The 21,232-nt window shown below is 42.9% G+C and overlaps 1 protein-coding gene across 5 annotated transcripts in view; it reads left to right on the forward strand.

Moving 5' to 3' along the window:
• The window catches only part of magi2a (membrane associated guanylate kinase, WW and PDZ domain containing 2a), a gene marked incomplete at its 5' end in the record, with an annotated part of 338,913 nt that overhangs the window by 270,600 nt on the left and 47,081 nt on the right, over nt 1–21,232 (forward strand). For all 5 annotated transcript variants that reach the window (XM_080420917.1, XM_080420918.1, XM_080420919.1 and 2 more), the window contains 2 exons: nt 585–1,051; nt 2,307–2,559. In XM_080420917.1, the coding sequence (XP_080277043.1) occupies nt 585–1,051; nt 2,307–2,559 (720 nt within the window). The remainder of the gene's footprint in view (nt 1–584; nt 1,052–2,306; nt 2,560–21,232) is intronic.

The raw sequence follows: 21,232 nt of genomic DNA on the forward strand, positions 1-21,232 counted from the left end.
CACAAATAACTTTTGAAGACATGCCCAAAATAGGGATGTCAGGTTGAAAGTGTTTAACCCTGTAAGACCGTGAACGCATCTGTGTCATTTTAGATTCCTTTGGCTGTTCAAAAAATAGCAGATATACAAGCTCATAGCGTGGCACCGAGTGCCGCGGTATGAGCTTGTATATCTGCTATTTTTTGGAAAATCTTGAACATATCTGCAAATCTTTGAATATATACTGTTTATATATATATATATATATATATATATATATATATATATATATATATATATATATATATATATATATATATATGTTTTAAAGCGAACATTTTTAACTCCTATCTGTGCTTCTGGGGGTCCCTGGAACAACATATTTTGAGATGGGGGTCCGTGGCCAAATACATATAATTTTGGGGGAGCTTGACATGGAAAAGCTATATATCAGCACCGCTGATATATAGCAACATACGTTTATTCTTTTTGCCAGACCCAAGGGGTCGGGCTTACATGAGGCTTTGTACCTGTTTCGTCCATACATGGGCTCCTCTGAATGATGACAATGAATGACATTTCTGCCTGGCCGTGCTCCTCTACAGGCGACGTCATCGTGTACATCAACGACGTGTGCGTCCTGGGCACCACGCACGCCGACGTGGTCAAGCTCTTCCAGTCGGTGCCCATCGGGCAGAGCGTGACCCTGGTGCTGTGCCGCGGCTACCCGCTGCCCTACGACCCCGAGGACCCCGCGGCCACGGCGGCCCACCACGCCAACAACAACAGCACGTCCGCCACCACCACCACCATCATCTCCCCGCTGGGCATCATGGAGCAGCGGCCCGTCATGGTCAACGGCCGGAGCGGCTACGACAACTACCTGGACTACCTCTCCCGCACGGCGCGCTTCGCGGAGCAGGAGCAGCAGCAGCACCTCGGCGCCCAGCAGCAGCAGCAGATGCTCGCCCCGCACCCGGGCGACACCCACCTGGACGGCTCGCTGCCGCCCACCGCCGGCCCCACGCCGCCGGACAGCGTCTCCATGGCGTCGTCGGGCGCCACCACCCAGGTAAGGGTTGGGACCCGGCCGGAACTGGTTCTTTTTCCAACCCGGTTTCGAGATTTAAGAACCGTATTCGCATTAACCCATTAAGACCTGGAACTGTGTCATTTTTAGATTTGGGCTAAAAAGCATTATTTTACACTTTGGGCTATTCAAAAATAGCAGATCTACAAGCTCATAGCGCGGCACCGAGTGCCGCGCTACGAGCTTGTAGATCTGCTATTTTTGAGAAATCGTGAAAATTTGTGCAAATCTTTGAAAATATATATTTTTAAAGCGAACATTTTTAACTCAAATCTTTGCCTCTTGGGGGTCCCTGGAACCAGATATTTTGATGGGGGTCCGCGGCCAAATACATATAATTTTGGGGGTCCTTGACATGAAAAAGATTGAGCACCACTGATACAGAAACATACGTTTTTCAGAATACTGTTGAGATTTAGGAGACATGTAGAATCGGCTTCAGGTCTCAATGGGTTAAAGGTTCCTGTAAGCGGTTGCTGGAATTTCTCATCCGTGTTCATTTGGCTCAGCCGTGTGCATGCAAGCGGCTGTGGTGACGTCACGCCACCTACAGGTGTGTGTGGGGTGGATACGCTGCATTTGTATGATTGAATTTGTGTTTATCATGTACTTGTATGCTGTCCGGCAGGAACCAGCTAACTCCATTTTGCCGCTTTTGCATTTTTTTCCCCTTAAATCAGTGCTACTGAACACCCTTTACGTCTGTGTGTTGGTAAGAAAAATATTGAACCAGTGAAAAGTATTAAAAAGCGCTTCTGACAAAACCAGCTAACTCCATTGGATTCAGCTGTTCTTATCAATGGGGGGTGGCAGTGGCTCAGGGGTAGAGTGGCCGGTAGAGCGGTAGAGCGGCCGGATGGAAGCCGTGAGGTTTCCAGTTCGATCCCGGGCTCCCCCAGAAGAGTTGGTGTCGAAGTGTCCTTCAGCAAGACGCTGAACCCCTAATTGCTCCCGATGAGCAGGTTGGCGCCTTGCATGGTTTCCTCTGCCATCGGTGTATGAATGTGTGAGTGTGAATAATGCATGTAAAGCGCTTTGGATAAAAGCGCTATATAAATGCACCATCAATAATGATCAAAACCTCCTAACTCCACAGTTTGTTAAGTTTTTGTCATTTCCTGAAAAATGAACATTTTGGAGTTAGCTGGTTGCTGCCGGACAGCAGAGATATTATAAGTATAATATAAGGAATCGGAACCGTTAAGATCCTAACGAGTCCCAACCCCTACGCCCACAGGGCGAGCTGCTGACGCTGACCATGGTGAAGGGCGGGGACGGCTTCGGGTTCACCATCGCCGACAGTGCCACGGGCCAGCGCGTCAAGCAGGTGCTGGAGCCCCAGGGCTGCCCGGGGCTCTGCGAGGGCGACCTGGTGGTGGAGATCAACCAGCGGGCCGTGCACGGCTTCACGCACACGCAGGTGGTGGAGCTGCTCAAGGAGTGCGCCGTGGGGGCCGAGACCAGCCTGGTGGTCCAGAGAGGCGGAGCGGGTAAGACATGATAGATAGATGGCTGGGGCAGAGGGGGGGATTGGGCGAGGTCTTCTCTCGCCCTCTGGTACCCACTGTCCTTTAGCTGTTTTTCCCTGCCTTGTGTATGTGTAACAGAGTGGTTCACTACCTCAGCCTGATGGCCTGAAAATCAAATATCTCCCCCGAGTGATCGGGATATCCCTTTGGCTCAGTGGTTAAGATGTTGGCTTTCCTCGTGGGAGACCCGGGTTCGAATCCCGGGCATTACAAATGTATGTGTCTCTTTATCTCGCTTCCTTTTATCTTTGTGTGTGTGTGTGTGTGTGTGTGTGTTTGAGGATTAGACGTTGTGAGGACCGTTTTCCTGGTCCTCACGTGGAAAAATGGTTGGTTTTATGGTTGAGATAATTTTACAATACGTTTATTGAGATACGTTTACAATTGACAAGATTCAGGTTAGGATTAGGATTAGACATTTAGAGGTTAGGTTTAGGGGTCGGGCTTGTAGATGTTTTCCCTATTTCATACTTAGTCGTGCGGCGATGTCAAACACCGGAGATCTACAAGCTCACGTTGTGAGCTTGTAGATCTGCAATTTTTCGGCTTTAGACTTGCGGTTAAAAATGACCCCCAAAAAAAAACATAAATCAATCATAAAATCGGCTTCTTAAAATGTTGATGTCCTCACAAATATAGTAATACAAACGTGTGTGTGTGCGTACGTGGTGCAGGGGGAGGGGGGGTGGTTATGTGTGTGTTATTGTTAAGTAAGTATTGTTAAGTAAATATCACAGAAACCCCATTATACTAGGAACTAGGTCTATATTCCTCAAGGTGTGGAGCTAAAAAATAAATGTCTGGCTTATGCTTGATTTATACTTAGTTGAGCTCCAGCTTCAGACACTTAAAATCACACTTAAAATCGTCTGTTTGAGTTTGTAGATTGGGCGACACACAGCGCTAAGCCAAGTATAAATCAGGGCCTTACAGACAGCCAACTTTCACATGCCCTTTTTCTCACCTTTACTTTACTCGGGGTGAAAATGCTTACCTTCACATTTACTTGGAAGAGGGACAAAGCACGCTCTGCATACTTAGTGATAGTTCTTTGGCTGCTCAACAAACGCTGTAGCGGCTGATTAGGGTTACAGGTTAATGCTGACTCACTGTGTATGTTTTTTCCTTCCCCTCCATTGTTCAGGTGTGGCAGGAATGCTTTTTGACAATTCAAATGAAAGATGTTCAAAATTTGCATTCTTTTGTGCGAATTGTCATTTTTCACCGAAATACCGTTACTGTAGATTGAAAATGGTGCTGTGAGTGCTTTTAAGTCTGAATTGTTTTGCGTGGTCCTTCGGCATTTCTAATTATACACTCTATCATGAGTCACACACTTGGTTGCAACAGGTAGCAGAATGTGTGTGTGTGCGTGCGTGCGTGCGTGTGTGTGTGTGTGAAGGACCCTGACAAAGCAGATAGTGATTTATAGTTTTTTTTAAAGATATTTTTGGGGGCTTTTTCTGCCTTTATTTATAGGAAAGTAGGCTGACAGGAAATGGGGAGAGAGATGGGGGGTGTGACACACAGCAAAGGTCATCATCAGGATCGGGAGTCGAACCCGCGACACACTGTCAAGCTGGATTATCAGCGTATGTGGTATGCGCCTGGACGGCGCCGTTTTATACCAGATAATAATTGTGAAATCTGCCGATCTACAAGCTCACAATGTGTCACATCGCGACACATTTTTGAGCTGGTAGATTTGCTATTTTTGCTGTTTTGGAATATTTTTGAAAAATGTATTGTTATCGTCACGATACGATATCGAGGGTGTTTGGTGAAATATAGTGTGTGTGTGTGTGTGTGTGTGTGTGTGTGCGTGTGCGTGTGCGTGCGCGTGCGCGTGTGAAGGACCCTGACAGAGCAGATAGTGAAATGTCAGATTCGGCACCATGTGCCACCGTGTCTGTCTTTGTATTACTCTTCAGAACGAGAACAAGAGTCACGTTTTAAAGCCCGCTGTGATCTGGAGCCCCAACACTTAAGCTTGCCTCCTTTATTGAAGTGTAGAGCCAGTAGTACATCATTGCCAATGATGACTCAGCCGATAGCCCGGTGGTTGTAAATTAAACCATTAGATTTTAATTAAAGCCAGAAACACAGACAGCAGTTCTTCATCAGCCCCAGATTTCAGGTTCAGCGGTCCGGACGCCACCAACCGGACCACGTGGCAAAAATACATCTTTTCTATACTAGCTAAAAATGTAGGCTACTTCAATGACCTCAGCATGCAGTGTGTCTGCAGAGTGAAATCCCAAGTGTTAACCCATTAAGACCGGGAACGCATCTGTGTCACTTTAGATGTATTTGGCTATTAAAACAATTGCAGATATACAAGCTCGTAGATCTGCTATTTTAGAATAATCGTGAAAATGTGAGCAAATCTTTGAATATATATATTTTTAAAGCAAACATTTGTAACTCAAATCTTTGCTTTTGGGGGGATCCCTGGAACAAAATATTTAAAAAATGTTCGCTTGAAAAATATTCAAAGATTTGCACAAATCTTCTCCATTTTTCAAAAATAGCAGATCTACAAGCTCATAGCGCGGCACCGAGTGTCGCGCTATGAGCTTGTAGATCTGCTATTTTTGAATAGCCGAAGAAATCAAAAAAATTACACAGATGCGTTCCCGGTCTTAATGGCTTAAAGTGGACCATTACGGATGACAGCGCGAGAGATTTTTATACTTTATACTTGATGTGTCGCGAACGCTGCCCGAGTGTAACTGTAGAATGTCACATACCAGTCATAATGCCAAACGCCTGCTGGCACAGACACCGCAGAGACTGGTACACAAAGGTCAGCGGCGTCCTTTGAACTGATTTATTGCCATTTATGTTTTTATTAGGCTGCCCCGTGCTCCTCCCGGCGAGTGGGGTAGCATACGCACGCATGCACGCACGCACACACACACACACACACACACACACACACACAAAGGGAATCAAAATGATGCACAGCATGGATGGAAGGCAGGGAGAAGGCAAGACCTGCCAAAAGTCAAGAGGGAGGATTCACTCGCTTTTAGCATCTACCCTAGAAACCTTCAGCTTGCCAGCGTGCACGTGTGCCCACGCACACGCATACACACACGCATGCGAGCACACACACACACACACACACACACACACACTCAAAAGAGAGAGGTCAGCTGTTTTGAACCAGTACCAAAAACCTACAGCTTGCCAGCTCGCGCACACGCACACACACACACACACACACACACACACACACACACACACACGCATGCACATGCATAAACACGAGGGCGGGATCAATAATTTATAAACTCTACTTCCAATTTTTTTTTCCTGTTTGTCAATAGCACGCACGCACACACACACACACGCACACACACACACGCACACACACACACACACACACACACGCGCGCACACACGCACACGCACACACACACACACACACACACACACACACACACACACACACACACACACACACACACACACACACACACACACACAGACACACACAGACACACACACAGTCATCCCATCTGTGCAGGAAGATAACTGTGAAACACTTGCCATCTGTTTGGGTTCTTTGCTCGTAGTAGTAGTGCAGCGTTAGAGAGTCGAAAAACAACTGTGTGCCCGAACCCGTCTTAACGACCTCCTGTTGGCGCAGAGGTAAGAAAAGAGCAAAGTTATGCCACACCACGGCACATTTCATCTGGTTATATAAGGCCCGCGAATCCAGCGTTAAGTGAAGTCAAGTCATTGTATCTCTGCACAGCATTATGCTGGGGGTGCAGTGTGTCACAGCTGTTTGTGTTTGTTGATGACACAACAAGCTATGGGAGCTTAACCCATTAAGACCGGGAACGCATCTGAGTGTCTTTTTTAGATTCCTTTGGCTATTCAAAAATAGCAGATATACAAGCTCATAGCAACCACACACACACACGCTATTTGGCTATTCAAAAATAGCAGATATACAAGCTCATAGCGCGGCACCGAGTGCCGCGCTATGAGCTTGTAGATCTGCTATTTTTGAAAAATCGTGAAAACCTTTCAATATATCTATTTTTTTAAAGCGAACATTTGTAACTCAAATTTTCCTACAAATGTCTTCTAAATCCTAACAGTTTTCATTTTTATTTATTTTTTACCTATGTTGCTCCCAAAATAATATGTATTTGGCCGCGGACCCCCATCTGAAAATATTTTAGTTCCAGGGACTTTTTATTTTATTTTTTATAGTAGATCTACAAGCTCATAGCGCGACACTCGGTGCCGCGCTATGAGCTTGTAATTGCTAATTTTGAATAGCTAAATAAATCTAAAAATGACACGGTCAGATGCTTTCCCGGTCTAGACGGCTTAAGCCTGAGTTACACTTTGTGTTGCGCCGCCACTCGTTGTGAGGTTGTAGATCAGCTATTTTTGGCGCGCCGCTAACATCCGGCTTTAGGGTGAATAGAGTGCATATATAGAGTCCATTGGGCGGAAATGATCAGGGATAAAAGAGCTGGTTGCGGGTAATGGCCTCTTTTATACACAGAAAAATCCTGAGTGCTAATAGAGTGTAAAAGATAGCCCTATACGGTTCCAGGAAATTGCTGGGACTGTAAATTAAAACTCATTAAGAGATATGTATAAAGTAATTGTGTGTAATCTGTTTCCATTTGGTCAAAGGAGATGGCCAGCAAGCAGCCTGCCTGTACAGTGCAGCTTGTGCATGTTTGTTCACAAACTGCACACATACTGTAGCAACTTACTATTGATAGATACAGATGGAAAGGGATGCCATTAGGGGTGTCACAAAAAAATTGATTCGAATACGAATCGCGATTCTACTGTTGGTCGATTCAGAATCGATTCTCATTTAAAAAAAAACGATTAAAGAAAATGTATAATTGGGGGATCTTGGATTTACCTTTGTGTGTTTAGTTGATAAAACCTTTACAATTATAAAAGCTACGTAAATGTACTGTGCTCTCATGCCAGCAGACTGGAGTAGATCCTGAAATCCTATGTTTTGAATGGAGAATCGTTTTGAATGGAGAATCGTTTTGAATGGAGAATCGTTTTGAATGGAGAATCGTTTTGAATCGGAAAAAAACGTTTTTGAATTGAGAATCGTTTGTTTTGAAAAAATCGGAATCGTGACCCCGAGAATCGGAAACGAATTGTGAGATAGCAGAAGATTCACAGCCCTGCCATGCCATGCCATTCTATCTTGTTTTACATTGTCAAATAACCAAAGGTTTACATATTTTGTATTTCAATATTCTGCTCTGACTGTCACAACATGAGCCTTGCCTAGTTTAGCAAGTTTCTCTGTCTCTGCTGTGACGAGACTTATCTGAAGTTAGTTTTTAAATGGTAAAACGATAACGGCTGACATTTCTAGCGACTTGTGCGTCTCTCTGTTCTGTGGTGCGGCATAACGCTGTTAGCTAAAGTCTCAGCTCTGACCTTTTGTCAAGGCCATAGTCAGACGCAGCTAAAAAGATTCTCCCCTTCCTTCTCCCCGGGCCTGCTGTGAGAGACCAGCGTTTTGCCAAGCTATTACCCACCTTAATAAAACTGTCCCCATTAAGTTGAAATGATGTTCGAGCTCTCAACAGTGCACAATTTGGCCCACTCCTTCAGACCACTGGCCAATGGCCACACAATCTAATTGAACTGGCCTATTGCTCTGTCTAAGGCCTTATGCCACTAGCCTGTGTAATAGAGAGAGAGCGAGAGAGAGAGAGACTGGGGTGGAGGGTGGAAGTGGGGTGGGGTGCCAGCCACTACTAGTCTCGCATAGCCAGAAGTTTCATAGCTCAAAGACGCCGGTTCTCAAACCTTTTCATGTCAAGGACCCCCAAAATTAGATGTATTTGGCCCACGGACCCCCTATCTCAAAACATGTTGTGCCAGGGACACCCAGAATAGAAGATTTGAAATTATTCAAAATGTTCCAAACATTGTTGAGATTTTTCAAATAGCAGATAAAATAGCAGATATACAAGCTCATAGCGCGGCACAGAGTGCCGCGCTATGAGCTTGTATATCTGCTATTTTTGAAAAGCCAAAGTATAAAATGATTGCGACGCTATATTGACTACTTTTGCTGGGGACCCCCCCCCCCCCAAGGACCCCTGGGGGTCCCCAGACCCCACTTTGAGAACCAATGGCCTCAGAAACTCTTCAGTAGGCGGAGTGGGTGGAGCGCTCTGAAAGTGTGAGGCTATAGGCCAAGAACCTGAGGGAATAAAGTAAGTGGAGATACCCTGGTGGCCGACTCTGACGGCTCAACTCACAGGCTTGCGTGCGGAGGTAGTTTGTGATGACGACAAATAGACGATAGAGTGGTGTTTACTGAAGTAAAAGTATCAATACCACAATGCAGAAATACTCTGTTACAAGTAAAAGTCCAATATTCAAAATGTACTTGAGTAAAAGTACAAAAGTATATACTTAAAGTACCAAAAGTGAAAGTTCTAAAATAGCTAAAATAGCCTAGGTATAAAATAGGGCTGAAGTGGTTAATGTACGTTTTATAATGTAATAATGTATATTAAGTAACTAGTAACTAAAGTAACTTATTTCAAATAATTGTAGTGGAGTAAAAGTACAATATTTGCTTCTGAGATGTAGTGGAGTAGAAGTAAAAGTACAGAAAATTGGAAATACTCCACTAAAGTAAAAAATACCTCAAAATCGTACTTAAGTACAGTACTTGAGTACATGTACTTAGTTACTTTACACCACTGCTACTAGGTATATTATAACTCTATGGGGCTAGGCAGCCACTGAAGTGTCACAGTCACACTCCTTGCTTCCCTGGCTGACAGTCCCTTTTCCTGTTCAACCACACCTTCATGCACCTCATCATTTCCTCGGAAAACATTCGGAAGGCTGACTGACTGTGTCTGTGTGTGTGTGTGTGTGTGTGTGTGTGTGTGTGTGTGTGTGTGTGTGTGTGTGTGTGTGTGTGTGTGTGTGTGTGTGTGTGTGTGTGTGTGTGTGTGTGTGTGTGTGTGTGTGTGTGTGTGTGTGTGTATGTGTGTGCTGACAGTTCCTGTGCCCTAGACATGTCTGCCTCGTCTCAGCATCTGACATAAGAGAGGGAGCCATCTGCTGGGCATGCAGGATAAACACACGTGTGCTCGCACGCACGCACGCACGCACGCACGCACGCACACACACACACACACACACACACACACACGTCAAACGGAGAAGGTTTGACAGGTATTTAAAAATCTTTGCATTTCAGTTCCCACTCATTCCACATACTCCTCCACCTCGATAACTCTCTCTCTCTCCCTCAACTTTGCACATTACACACACATCTATCTATCTACCACCACAGTACCCACCCCGCCGTGTGGCACTGTTATGGTTTATGGCAGAGCGTTGCCATGGCGACCCACTCTTCCTATTGGCCGTCACCTGAGATCATAAATCAGCGAATCAGCCGCGAGGAGGCTCCACAGACAGACAGAGCCTCTGCCTTCCACTGGCAGGCATCAGTAAACATACCTCTCTTTCTCTCTCTCTCTCTCTCTCTCTCTCTCTCTCTCTCTCTCTGTCTCTCTCTCTCTCTCTCTCTCTCTCTCTCTCTCTCTCTCTCTCTCTCTCTCACACACACACACACACACACACACACACACACACACACACACACACACACACACACACACACACACACACACACACACACACACACACATACACACACACACACCCACACACATACTGTATCTGTCTCGGCTGTTGAGACGTACAAACACGGAGACGGCGGGGTGAGGAAGTGGAGTGAAGAGAACATAACTCTAAAGAAAGCAGAGGAGGGGAGGTGCAAGGGGGAGAACGATGGAGGAGAGGCGGTGCAAAAAGAAGGGAGGGAGTGAATTTAACCCCTTAAGACCGGGAAAGCGTCATTTTTTGTGTCATTTTAAGATTTATTTGGCTATTCAAAAAGTAGCAGATCTACAAGCTCATAGCGCGACATTTTTTGCAAATATTTTTAAGCGAACATTTTTTACTCCGATCTGTGCTTCTGGGGAGTCCCTGGAACAACATATGTTGAGATGGGGGGGTCCACGGCCAAATACATATCATTTTGGGGGTACTTGACATGGAAAAGTTTGAGAACCACTGATATTATAGCAACATAAGTTTTAAAAAAAAAAGTTTTTACGATTTTTCAAAAATAGCAGATCTACAAGCTCATAGCGCGGCACTCGGTGCCGCGCTACGAGCTTGTAGATCTGCTATTTTTGAATAGCCAAAGAAATCGTAAAATTATGGGTTTTTATGGGTTAAGAAAGGGAGGGGGAGAGAGAGAGAGAGTGCTGCCAGCGTGCTGATGAAATCTAGTCCCCCCAGTTTCCCTCCATCTTTGTTTTGTTTCGCCATAGCTCATGTAGCTTGGCTTGGTGTTTGTCATGGCCATGGGTAATTAGCCACGGAATGTTGCAGTGAGTTGTGTGTGTTTAATGACTGCATTTACACCCGTGTCTGAAATGAGGTTGTAAACTGCTGTTAGACAGCTGTAATTGTTTGAGCGCTTTAGTCACTCTGGGTTATTATTGTGTGTGTGTGTGTTTCTCCATTCAGAGAGTGTCTATTTGCACAGGTGCAAAAAGGCTTGCATCTTGTCTATTTCGTTTTGCGGCCTTCAAAGGGATAATTGATTGAGGTCATGTGATCAGTGACATACGCAGGGTGTACTTTTGGCTGAGGGGGCGGAGCCAAAAGTACACCCTGAGTATGTCACTGATCACATGACCTCAATCAATTATTCTAGGCAACATGGGGGGGGGGACTTTTTTCTTATTTCCACACAACAGCTCTAAGGTGTGTTAAAGACATAGTTCAATGTTGAAAATGAGTGGTATTCCCCTTTAACTCTTTTTTTTGGGTCACCCACGTGTATAACGCCGCCGCCAGCCTTCAAAGTGGGACGGCGGTGTTGCTGTGAGTCGCCACTTCACCGTCCAGAAACGCCACAGCCACTTAACGAGCGCAACTTCCAGTCAATTAAACCTGATGATCACCTCCAACCAGCCCAGGCTTCTAATGGAGCTGATGATATTTAGCCAGTCCTTTAACAAATGGCTGCCCTGTCTCTCATCAGCCGTAATTGCGCGTGTGTGTGTGTGTGTGTGTGTGTGCGTGTGTGCGTGTGTGCGTGTGTGCGTGTGTGCGTGTGTGTGTGTGAGAAAGCCTCATTAGGCTATATAGACCATTCACAGGCTGTCCTCATTGGCATAGCAGCAGAGACGCTGGGCTTCATTGTGGAGTTGTGGAGGCTTTAGCCCATTAAGACCGGGAAAGCATCTGTCATTTTAGGTTTTTTAATACTCTGGCTATTCAAAAATAGCAGATCTACAAGCTCTCTCTTGTCTCGGTGCCGCGCTATGAGCTTGTAGATCTGCTATTTTTGAAAAATAGTGAAAATTTGTGCAAGTCTTATATTTATAAAGCTAACATTTGTAACTCAAATCTTTGCTTCTGGGGGGGTCTCTGGAAGTAAATATTTTGAGATGGGGGTCCGTGGCCAAAATGCATATAATTTTGGCGGTCCTTGACATGAAAAGGTTTGAGAACCACCGATATTAAAGCAACATACGTGTTTCAGAAAACTGTTTTGGATTTGGAAGACATATTTTGTAGAATGGGCCTCAGGTCTTTAATGGGTTAAGCTCGTCCACTTAAACACATGGCGATTTAGCATTCGCTTATTCGCTAACTTGCCGCATTCTCCCACACAGTAAAATTCGAATTCTGTAAAAAATTACTCTTTAACACTGAGGATTCGACTGTGCCCACTGCTGCCAACATGCACACACACACATGGCTGGATTCATCCAAGGCTGCACACTACAACCTGAGTTATACTTATTTGTGCGCGGGTGTTGCACATCGAAAATAACCGGTTCACGAGCCTGTTGATCTGCTAATTTTGGTGCGTGACACCGGCAACTACAGTACGTACTGTGTTTTGACTCAGTGGCCTTGCTTGGCTGTTCATCTGGCCTCAGTAATAACACAAAGATGACCAGATGACCGCTACAAATGTTCCTCAGAGAACTGCAGTTATAAGAGATAGAGTTTGAAATACTGAGCCGAAAATACAAGCTCATAGCGCGGCACCGAGTGCCGCACTATGAGCTTGTCGATCTGCTATTTATTTGAAAAATCGTGAAAGTTTGTGCAAATAATGTATATAATATATACATAATATAATATATGTATATATATTTTTAACCGAACATTTGTAACTCAAATCTTTGCTTCTGGGGGATTCTACAAATGTCTTCTAAATCCCAACAGTTTTTTGATAAAATGTTGCTATAATCAGTGGTTCTCAAAACATTTTCATGTCAAGGATCCCCCCAAAATGCATTTGGCCGCGGACCCCCCATCTCAAAACATTTTGTTCCAGGGACCCCCAGAAGCTAAGATTTGAGTAAAAAATGTATGAAAATGTTATAATACATATTCAAAGATTTGCACACATTTTCACGATTTTTCAAAAAATAGCAGATCTACAAGCTTGTAGCGCGGCAATGAGCTTGTAGATCTGATATTTTTGTATAGCCAAAGAAATCTAAAATGACACAGATACTTTCCCAGTCTTAATGGCCTAATTGGCGCTGTGTGTGTGTGTGTGTGTGTGTGTGTGTGTGTGTGTGTGTGTGTGTGTGTGTGTGTGTGTGTGTGTGTGCGTGTGCGTGCGCTTGTGTGCCCGTGTGCATCTGTGGTGTGTGTGCATTCATCTCATGCACTTGTTCTCTCCCACCATTTGCATTTGTTCTTGCAAGAGAAAGAGAGGAGGGATAGTAGAAAAGACACATAGATGGGGAAAGATGAGAGAGAGAGAGAGAGAGAGAGAGAGAGAGAGAGAGAGAGAGAGATGAGCTCGGCATTCTGCCAGTGGACTATATACCGGCTGCCAGCCGTGTTCGCTCTCACAGCTCTGTCCCCGTTTGCGCTCTCCTCTCCCAGAAACCTGCCAGAGATCAATAGCCAATCTGATCGGAGCCCAGGAACACCAGCCAAAGAACTTCTAAAGTAAAGAGAGCCAGGTCAGAACTGTGGAAGGAACGAAACGGGTTCAATTGGGCCAGCGGAGTTTGGACTCGCTGCCAGTGGCGTAAAGTAACTCAAGTACTGTACTTAAGTACAATGTTGAGGTATTTGTACTTTGATTGAGTATTTCCAATACCTTTACTTCTACTCCATTACATCTCAGAGGCAAATATTGTACTTTTACTCAACTACAATTATTTGAAAACTTACTAGTTACTTTGTAGATTTTTATTATTATTACAAAACATACATTAACCACTTCAGCCCTATTTACATTTCGGCCATTTGAAAATAGCCGATCTACAAGCTCACAATGCGTCGCATCGCGACGCATTGTGAGCTTGTAGATCGGCTATTTTCAAATGATTTTTATTCATTTTATACATTTGAAAACTTGTGAAATGGGACATCCTGCATATAATGAGTAATTTCTACTTTTGGTACATTTTGATACCAATGCTTTTGTACTTTTACTCAAGTAAATTTTGAATTCCGGACTTTTACTTGTAACGGAGTACTTCTACATTGCAGTATGTATACTTTTACTTAAGTAAAACATTTGAGTACTTTTCCCACCACTGCTCGCTGTCAACAGGAGGGCCGCGGAAACTAAAGTCCTTAGCCTCTGCATCGACAAAACCACACACTCACAATAACATAGCAGTTTTAGTCATAGTCTTTTGAATCAAATTCCATTTAGTTTTAGTCAAATTTTTGTCATCTGAAATGTTTTAGTTTTTGTCTAGTTTTAGTCGAGTAAATATCATAAGATTATAGTCGACTAAATCTACAGTTGATTTATGTGTACAGATGAATAAATTGCTCTATTTTGAGATTTAATGTCATGCATATTCATTCGTTCATTCCACTCCGCTTCATTCGTGCCATTATTGAGCAAATCGGTAACAACATGGAAGGGACACATTATAGAACGGAATCATTGTTCAGCCGCTGCTATTATCTGAAGTTGCCTGCCTCCCTCATGGGGATGGAGATCTGGATTCATAATGTACTGGAAGATTTACCCATGCTGCCATCACATCTAATGGTCAGAATCCATTTAAATAATTGAAATACTGTGATATTATAGAGCACTTGTGTGGGCATGTGTTAGCCTGTATGTATTTGTATGTCGTTTTTGTTCATCCTAATCCAGAATAATCCAGCAGTGACACTTTCTCATGAAATGTTTAACATTTCAAAAAAGTAAATCAATATATTGTACTGACATGCTGGGTAACTGAAATACTTTATTGACAAAATGGTGAAGACTGTAACCTTTATATTGTATACTTTATTAGTTTACTTGGCAGGGACAGTGCACATTAATGAACACCGAATGATGATTGTGATTATGACTAACATAGACATGATTATGTGTAAATATGCCAGAATTAGCATACCCTATAGCTAATTTCCAGTCCCGTAGTTTGGGGCAGTGAACCTTTTAACCTTTTAGTGAAGGTTTAGTGAGTAGCCGGAAGCTAAGTTATGGTACGTTGCCTGTTTGCCAGAGGTACCAGTCAGCCCGAAAACTCAGCTGAAGCACAAAGATTCTCAGAACTCAACTTCTGCGTTCAGAACGCTCTTGTTGAACTTCAGGCAGCATCGTCAAGCAGGCACAATCTCCTCTAACACTTTAACGGGTTGAGGTCAGGTCCATTAGACAAAGGGAAGGGAATTGAGAAGTAAGCTGCCCCGCACACTGTGCGTGTAGCGCAGCGTACCGGAGCTGTTCAAGTCCGATAGCATTCAGTTTGAGGGCTTTTTCAGCACCAGGGACAGCAGCTCCTTTCACCCGTCCTATAGCAAGAGTGATAAGAGGTGCTCTGCCTCTCCCTCCGTGTTTCTCTCCATCTAACCGTCTTCTCACTCACACTCAGTGGTGTAAAGTACATTTACTTAAGTACTGTACTTAAAAATTTTGAGGTATTTTTACTTTATTGGAGTATTTCCAATTTTCAATACTTTTACTTCTACTCCACCACATCTCAGAGGAAAATATTGTACTTTTACTTAATTATTTGAAAATGTACTTTTTAGATTTAGATTTGTATTTCTAAACATACATTAACCACTTAAGCTCTATATATATTTTGGCTATTTGAAAATAGCCGATCTACAAGCTCACAACGTGTCGCGATGCGACGCGTTGTGAGCTTGTAGATCTGCCGTTTTCAAAAGATTTGAAATGGGACATTCTGCATAATGAGTAATTTTACTTTTGGTACTTTTAAGTACATTTTGATGCCAATACTTTTGTACTTTTACTCAAGTATAAATTTAGAATTCCGGACTTTTACTTGTAACAGAGTATTTCTAAATTGCAGTATCGATACTTTTACTTAAGTAAAACATTTGAGTACTTTTTCCACCACTGCTCCCACTCTCTCTCTCACTCTCTCTCTCTCTCTCTCTCTCTCTCTCTCTCTCTCTCTCTCTCTCTCTCTCTCTCTCTCTGTCTATCTATCTCTCCATCCCATACCCTCTCAACATTTAGCCAGAGGGCACCACTGACACCCACGTACGTCCAGCTAAATGTCTGGTACGCCTGACTCGACAATACATCTACCCTAAGGATTACCTCAGTCAATGATGCCTATTGCCTAGTAATTCTCTCTCGCTCTCGCTCTCCCTAGCGTCCCTATTCTGGGGTGAACATTCTGATCTACAAGCTCACAACATGTAGCAATGGGACGTATTGTGAGCTTATAGATCGGCTATTGTCAGCGAAGTGATTTTTGGTGTAGAGGGAACAAAATGAGGGGGCCTAGTGTAGACCGATGGTGGACTCTGTGGTCAGCTAAGTATAGGGTTTAGGTGGTTAAGTGCATTATTTGATACTGTTAACTCATTCACATATTTGTCTCCGTTATGATTGATCCCCTGATGGTTGCTAATCACTGAGGGTTATACTGTGTGGTTTCACAAATGTCAACGAGGTCATCGCGACCTCGTTGACATTAAAATATCTCACCGTCCTTCATCTCTCGAAGTGACACATTTCATTGTAGCACACCCGGATACGGAAATGACGTCAAATCCGCTAAATCGGCATTATCTCGGCTTTGTCTTTCTCCGCCGTGGAACGCTGTTTAGAAACGCTGTTTAGAAACTGCTACTACTGCAAAATGGAATGTCGCCGATTGAAAATGCCTTCTCTGGGCCACTCACACAACTACCCTGTGTGTCTACAAACAGTTGAACACGCGATCATAAGGGATTTAGCGAGGTCTGTGGCGAGGTGAAAAAGTAAGTGCGTTTTCCGTTCACATGGCGAAACATGGTGTTTTTACGCTGGGCTGGTGGACGGAGACTCCGCCCCGATCGGAATGTCTGTTGTCTGAGCGACGTGCACGTATCGCCGGTGTGCTTATAAACGATTGGATTTGTGAAAAATTTATAAATGTATTTATTTATTTATTTATAAATTTATAAAAAACACTAAATCGCTGGCAGTGGGCAAACAGCCAGAAATAAGTCTGGCAGGGAATGAATTAATTGTCTGCCTTTGAAAATAGCATGTCTTGACCAAAAATACATAGTAAAAAAAAAATCACACCCTGTGTGAAGTGGGCGGTGTCTTGCTAGCTAATCACAATACTGAATGGAGTCAACCAATCATGTACAAAAGATAAATACATTTATTGAAACACTCTTTATGATGGACGAAACCATAACTTGAAAAAAACAAATTAATGTTTTTTTTCAAGTTATGGTTTCTTATATAGGGCTATGCACATGTGTCATGTGACACTGGCCAATCACAGTCCTGAATAGACTGTGATTGGCCAATCACAGCGCAGGATAATTGTACAAATTTCCAAACCTCACTTTTAGGGGCGGTTTCACTGCCCAAGATATTTGTACATTTTTCCAAATCTCACTTATAGGGGCGGTTTCACCGCCCAAAAAGTACATTGGAGCCGAGATACAGGATTTTTAAGTAATAAGTTAACCAAGAGGTGAATGGAGCAGCAAATCTTCGGATCAGGATATCTTGGGTTCTGTGTGAGGAAAAAAAAAAAAAAAAAAGGTTTAATCCTTGGCAGTGAATGAGTTAAGCTCAGTTGGCATCTCAGACTCTGTTCTAAACCGGTTGCTAACGTACATTTGCGGAAGGACATTTTTTTTATCAGTTGAGGATAACATGTGCCATGCAGAGAAATATGAGATAATGTGTGTTTCCACTAGGGATCTCATTAGAAAACACAATGTTCGCTTCCATAGCTATGCTGATACACAATTGTACTGTATCTGTTGAACCAACCGACCACCTGTCTGTGTGCAATCAATAACATTAAATGAGCTTATTAGTTAGCCCCAAAGTAAAAGGACTTGCCAGCCTGAATCCCTCTAGGTATTGTAAACCCTATATAAACAAAGTGACCAAAACAGCATGACGCTGAAAGGATTTATGATTTGATCTCAAGTAGGTTGGACCACTGCAATGCTCTTTTTACCCCCTAAAAAGTCAATCGAAAGGTTACAGCTTCTTCAGAACTCTGCTGCTAGACTGCCGACAAAAACAAAAAAGAGAGAACACATCACTCTAGTCTTACCAAGACTACATTCACTCCCTGTGTCCTCCAGAGTGGATTTTAAAAGTCCTTCTACTTATATGTAAAGCTCTGAACGGGGGCCAACATCACACGCTCCCTGTTGTTTCATATTCCTTCACATGCCCTTGGATCCTCTACTCCAGGCTTGCTAGATAAGCAGAACCCTAACCCAAAAAAGAAAAATGCAGATGTGGCTTTCTTCATTTGCACTCCCAAATTATGGAGCACATTACCTAAAGAGATTAGAGAGGCAGACTCTGTTGAAATCTTTAACCCATTTAGACCTGAGGCCGATGCTAAAAACACCTTCTAAATCCTGACCTAAGGTTTCTGAAAAACATACATTCAAATATGTGTTCAAAAAATTACGAAAACATTATGTTGCTATACTGTACATTTCTCGTAATAATTGTGCGATTAACCCATTAATACCTGAAGCCAAAGGTCTTCTAAATCCCAACAGTTAAAAAAAAAAAAACGTATGTTTCTATATCAGTGGTTCTCACACTTTTTCATAATTATCAAGGACCCCCGAAATTATATGTATTTGGCCGCGGACCCCCATCTCAAAATATTTTGTTCCAGGGACCCCCAGAAGCAAAGATTGTAGTTATTTTGTTTTGCTTTAAAACATGTATATATTCAAAGATTTGCTCAGATTGTCAAGATTTTTCAAAAATAGCAGATCTACAAGCTCATAGTGCGGCACTCGGTGCCGCGCTATGAGCTTGTAGATCTGCTATTTTTTAATAGCCAAAGTGTAAAATAATGTTTTTTTTAGCTCAAATCAAAAAATGACACAGATCCGTTCCAGGTCTCAATGGGTTAATATTATTATCATTACTTCTACCCTTGAATTATTGCTCTGGCTCATTGTGAGTGTGTGAAATATCATGATGGACTAAAGGAATTCTTCACTGGCCATCTACGTTTTTGTGACTTTTCTCTTTTATCACCATTCCGCTGGCACTTCAGCCAGAGTAGTGTTTTTACAGTGTAACTAGTGGAACCCTGCCAGACCCAGGGCTGGCACATATAATTCAAGCGGTCACCCTCTAATTTGTTCCTTTCCATTTGCATACACTTGTGGGTTCCCCGGGGGGGGGGGGGGGGGGGGGGAATCGGTGGCAGCACTTGAAAGACAGGAAGGAGGGAAAATTGAATCAGGAAGACAGAGCATGCAGGTTTTTTTTTTACGGTTTGCCCCATAACTGGGTCATGAGTTCCATTACGGGATTTGAGTTTGCATGCGTACACACACACATGTTTATGTCCCTTCCTATGCTTTGCTCCATTCGCCCTGCAGAGCTGCTGCTGCTGCTGCATTCCGCCACAATAGGATATCGTCGTGGCCAGATACATGTCATTTTGGGGGTCCTTGACATGAAAAAGTTTGAGAACCACATTCTAGTGGTTCTCAAACCTTTTCTGGATCAGGGCCCACGTGTTCGCGGCCCACCCGACCAGTGGTGGAAAAAGTACTCAAACACTTTACTTAACTAAGTAAAAGTACCAATACTGCAATATAGAAATACTCTGTTACAAGTAAAAGTCCAGAATTCTAAATTTACTTGAGTAAAAGTACAAAAGTATTGGTAAAAAAATATACTTAAAGTACCAAAAGTAAAAGTACTAAAATATTTGAAAATAGCAGATCTACAAGCTCCAACGCGTCGCGATGCGACACGTTGTGAGCTTGTAGATCGGCTATTTTCATGCACAAATAGCCTATCTTTAAAATAGGGCTAAAGTGGTTAATGTTTGTTTTATAATATCATAATTTATGTCTGAAAAGTAACTAGTAACTAAAGTTTTCAAATAATTGTAGTGGAGTAAAAGTACCATATTTGCCTCTGAGATGTAGTGGAGTAGAAGTAAAAGTACTGGATATTGGAAATACTCAAGTAAAGTACAAATACCTCAACATTGGACTTAAGTACAGTACTTAAGTAAATGTACTTAGTTACTTTCCACCACTGCACCAGACTGACCACTTTACACGGCAGCCGTTCAGCTGCCGTGTTACTTTTTAAGTTCTTATTTATTTGTATCATTATGAAAACTGATTTTTCTCAAAAATATATGTATATTTAAGATGGCCAATTATTTGGGGGCCCACTTGCAATACCCTCACGGTCGGGCATCATTGCTCCACTCTCTTCACCAACCAACCCTTTGTTTGGAGCGGCAGTTCATCCACTGCCAGCTTTTTGTCTCACAGCAGCGAAGCAGCGTTATTCTTTAACCCATTAAGACCGGTAACGCATCTGTGTAACCACGTAAACCATTACTCTATACCTTGGCTAGTCTAAAACAGCAGATATACAAGCTCATGAGCTTGCAGATCTGCATTTTTTTTTTTTAAACATTTTTTCAATTTGTTGCAAATCTTTGAATATATGTTTTTTTTTAACTAAACTTTTTGCTTCTGGGGATTCTACAAAATGTCTTCTAAATCTAACTGGTTTTTTTTTTAGTGGTTCTCAAACATTTCACAACTTTCATGTCAAGAACCACCCAAAATGACCCCCAGAAGCAAAGATTTGAGTTAAAAATGTAAATATATTCAAACATTTGCACACATTTTCACGATTTCTTTTTCCAAAAATAGCAGATATACAAGCTCATTGCCGCGCTCTGAGCTTGTATATCTGCTATTTTTTGAATAGCCCAAAGAAATCTTAAAATGACACGGACGCGTTCCCGGAATGAGTGGGTTAATCCCCAAAGCCTGTTCATTATCACCACAGCACCCCCCCCCCCCCCCCCTGGCAACATGGTGATGGATTCACAAATCACCTCCAGGCGGTAAAGTAGCTTAATTAGATCCAGTCACAATGGATGTTGGCATACTGTATGAATGCAGACATTTAAATACACTGAAATATTTACTTAGTGCTGATATACTGACACAATTCCCTTAAATCGAACCACGCTATTCGTGTAACTTTTTTAGGCGTTGTGTCTGTGCTAGATCTAGTACTAGATCATTTTTCTGGATGAACAAA

This window comes from Gymnoscopelus braueri, assembly GCF_963280865.1.
Source record: "Gymnoscopelus braueri genome assembly, chromosome: 23".
NCBI classification, from domain to species: Eukaryota; Metazoa; Chordata; class Actinopteri; order Myctophiformes; family Myctophidae; genus Gymnoscopelus; species Gymnoscopelus braueri.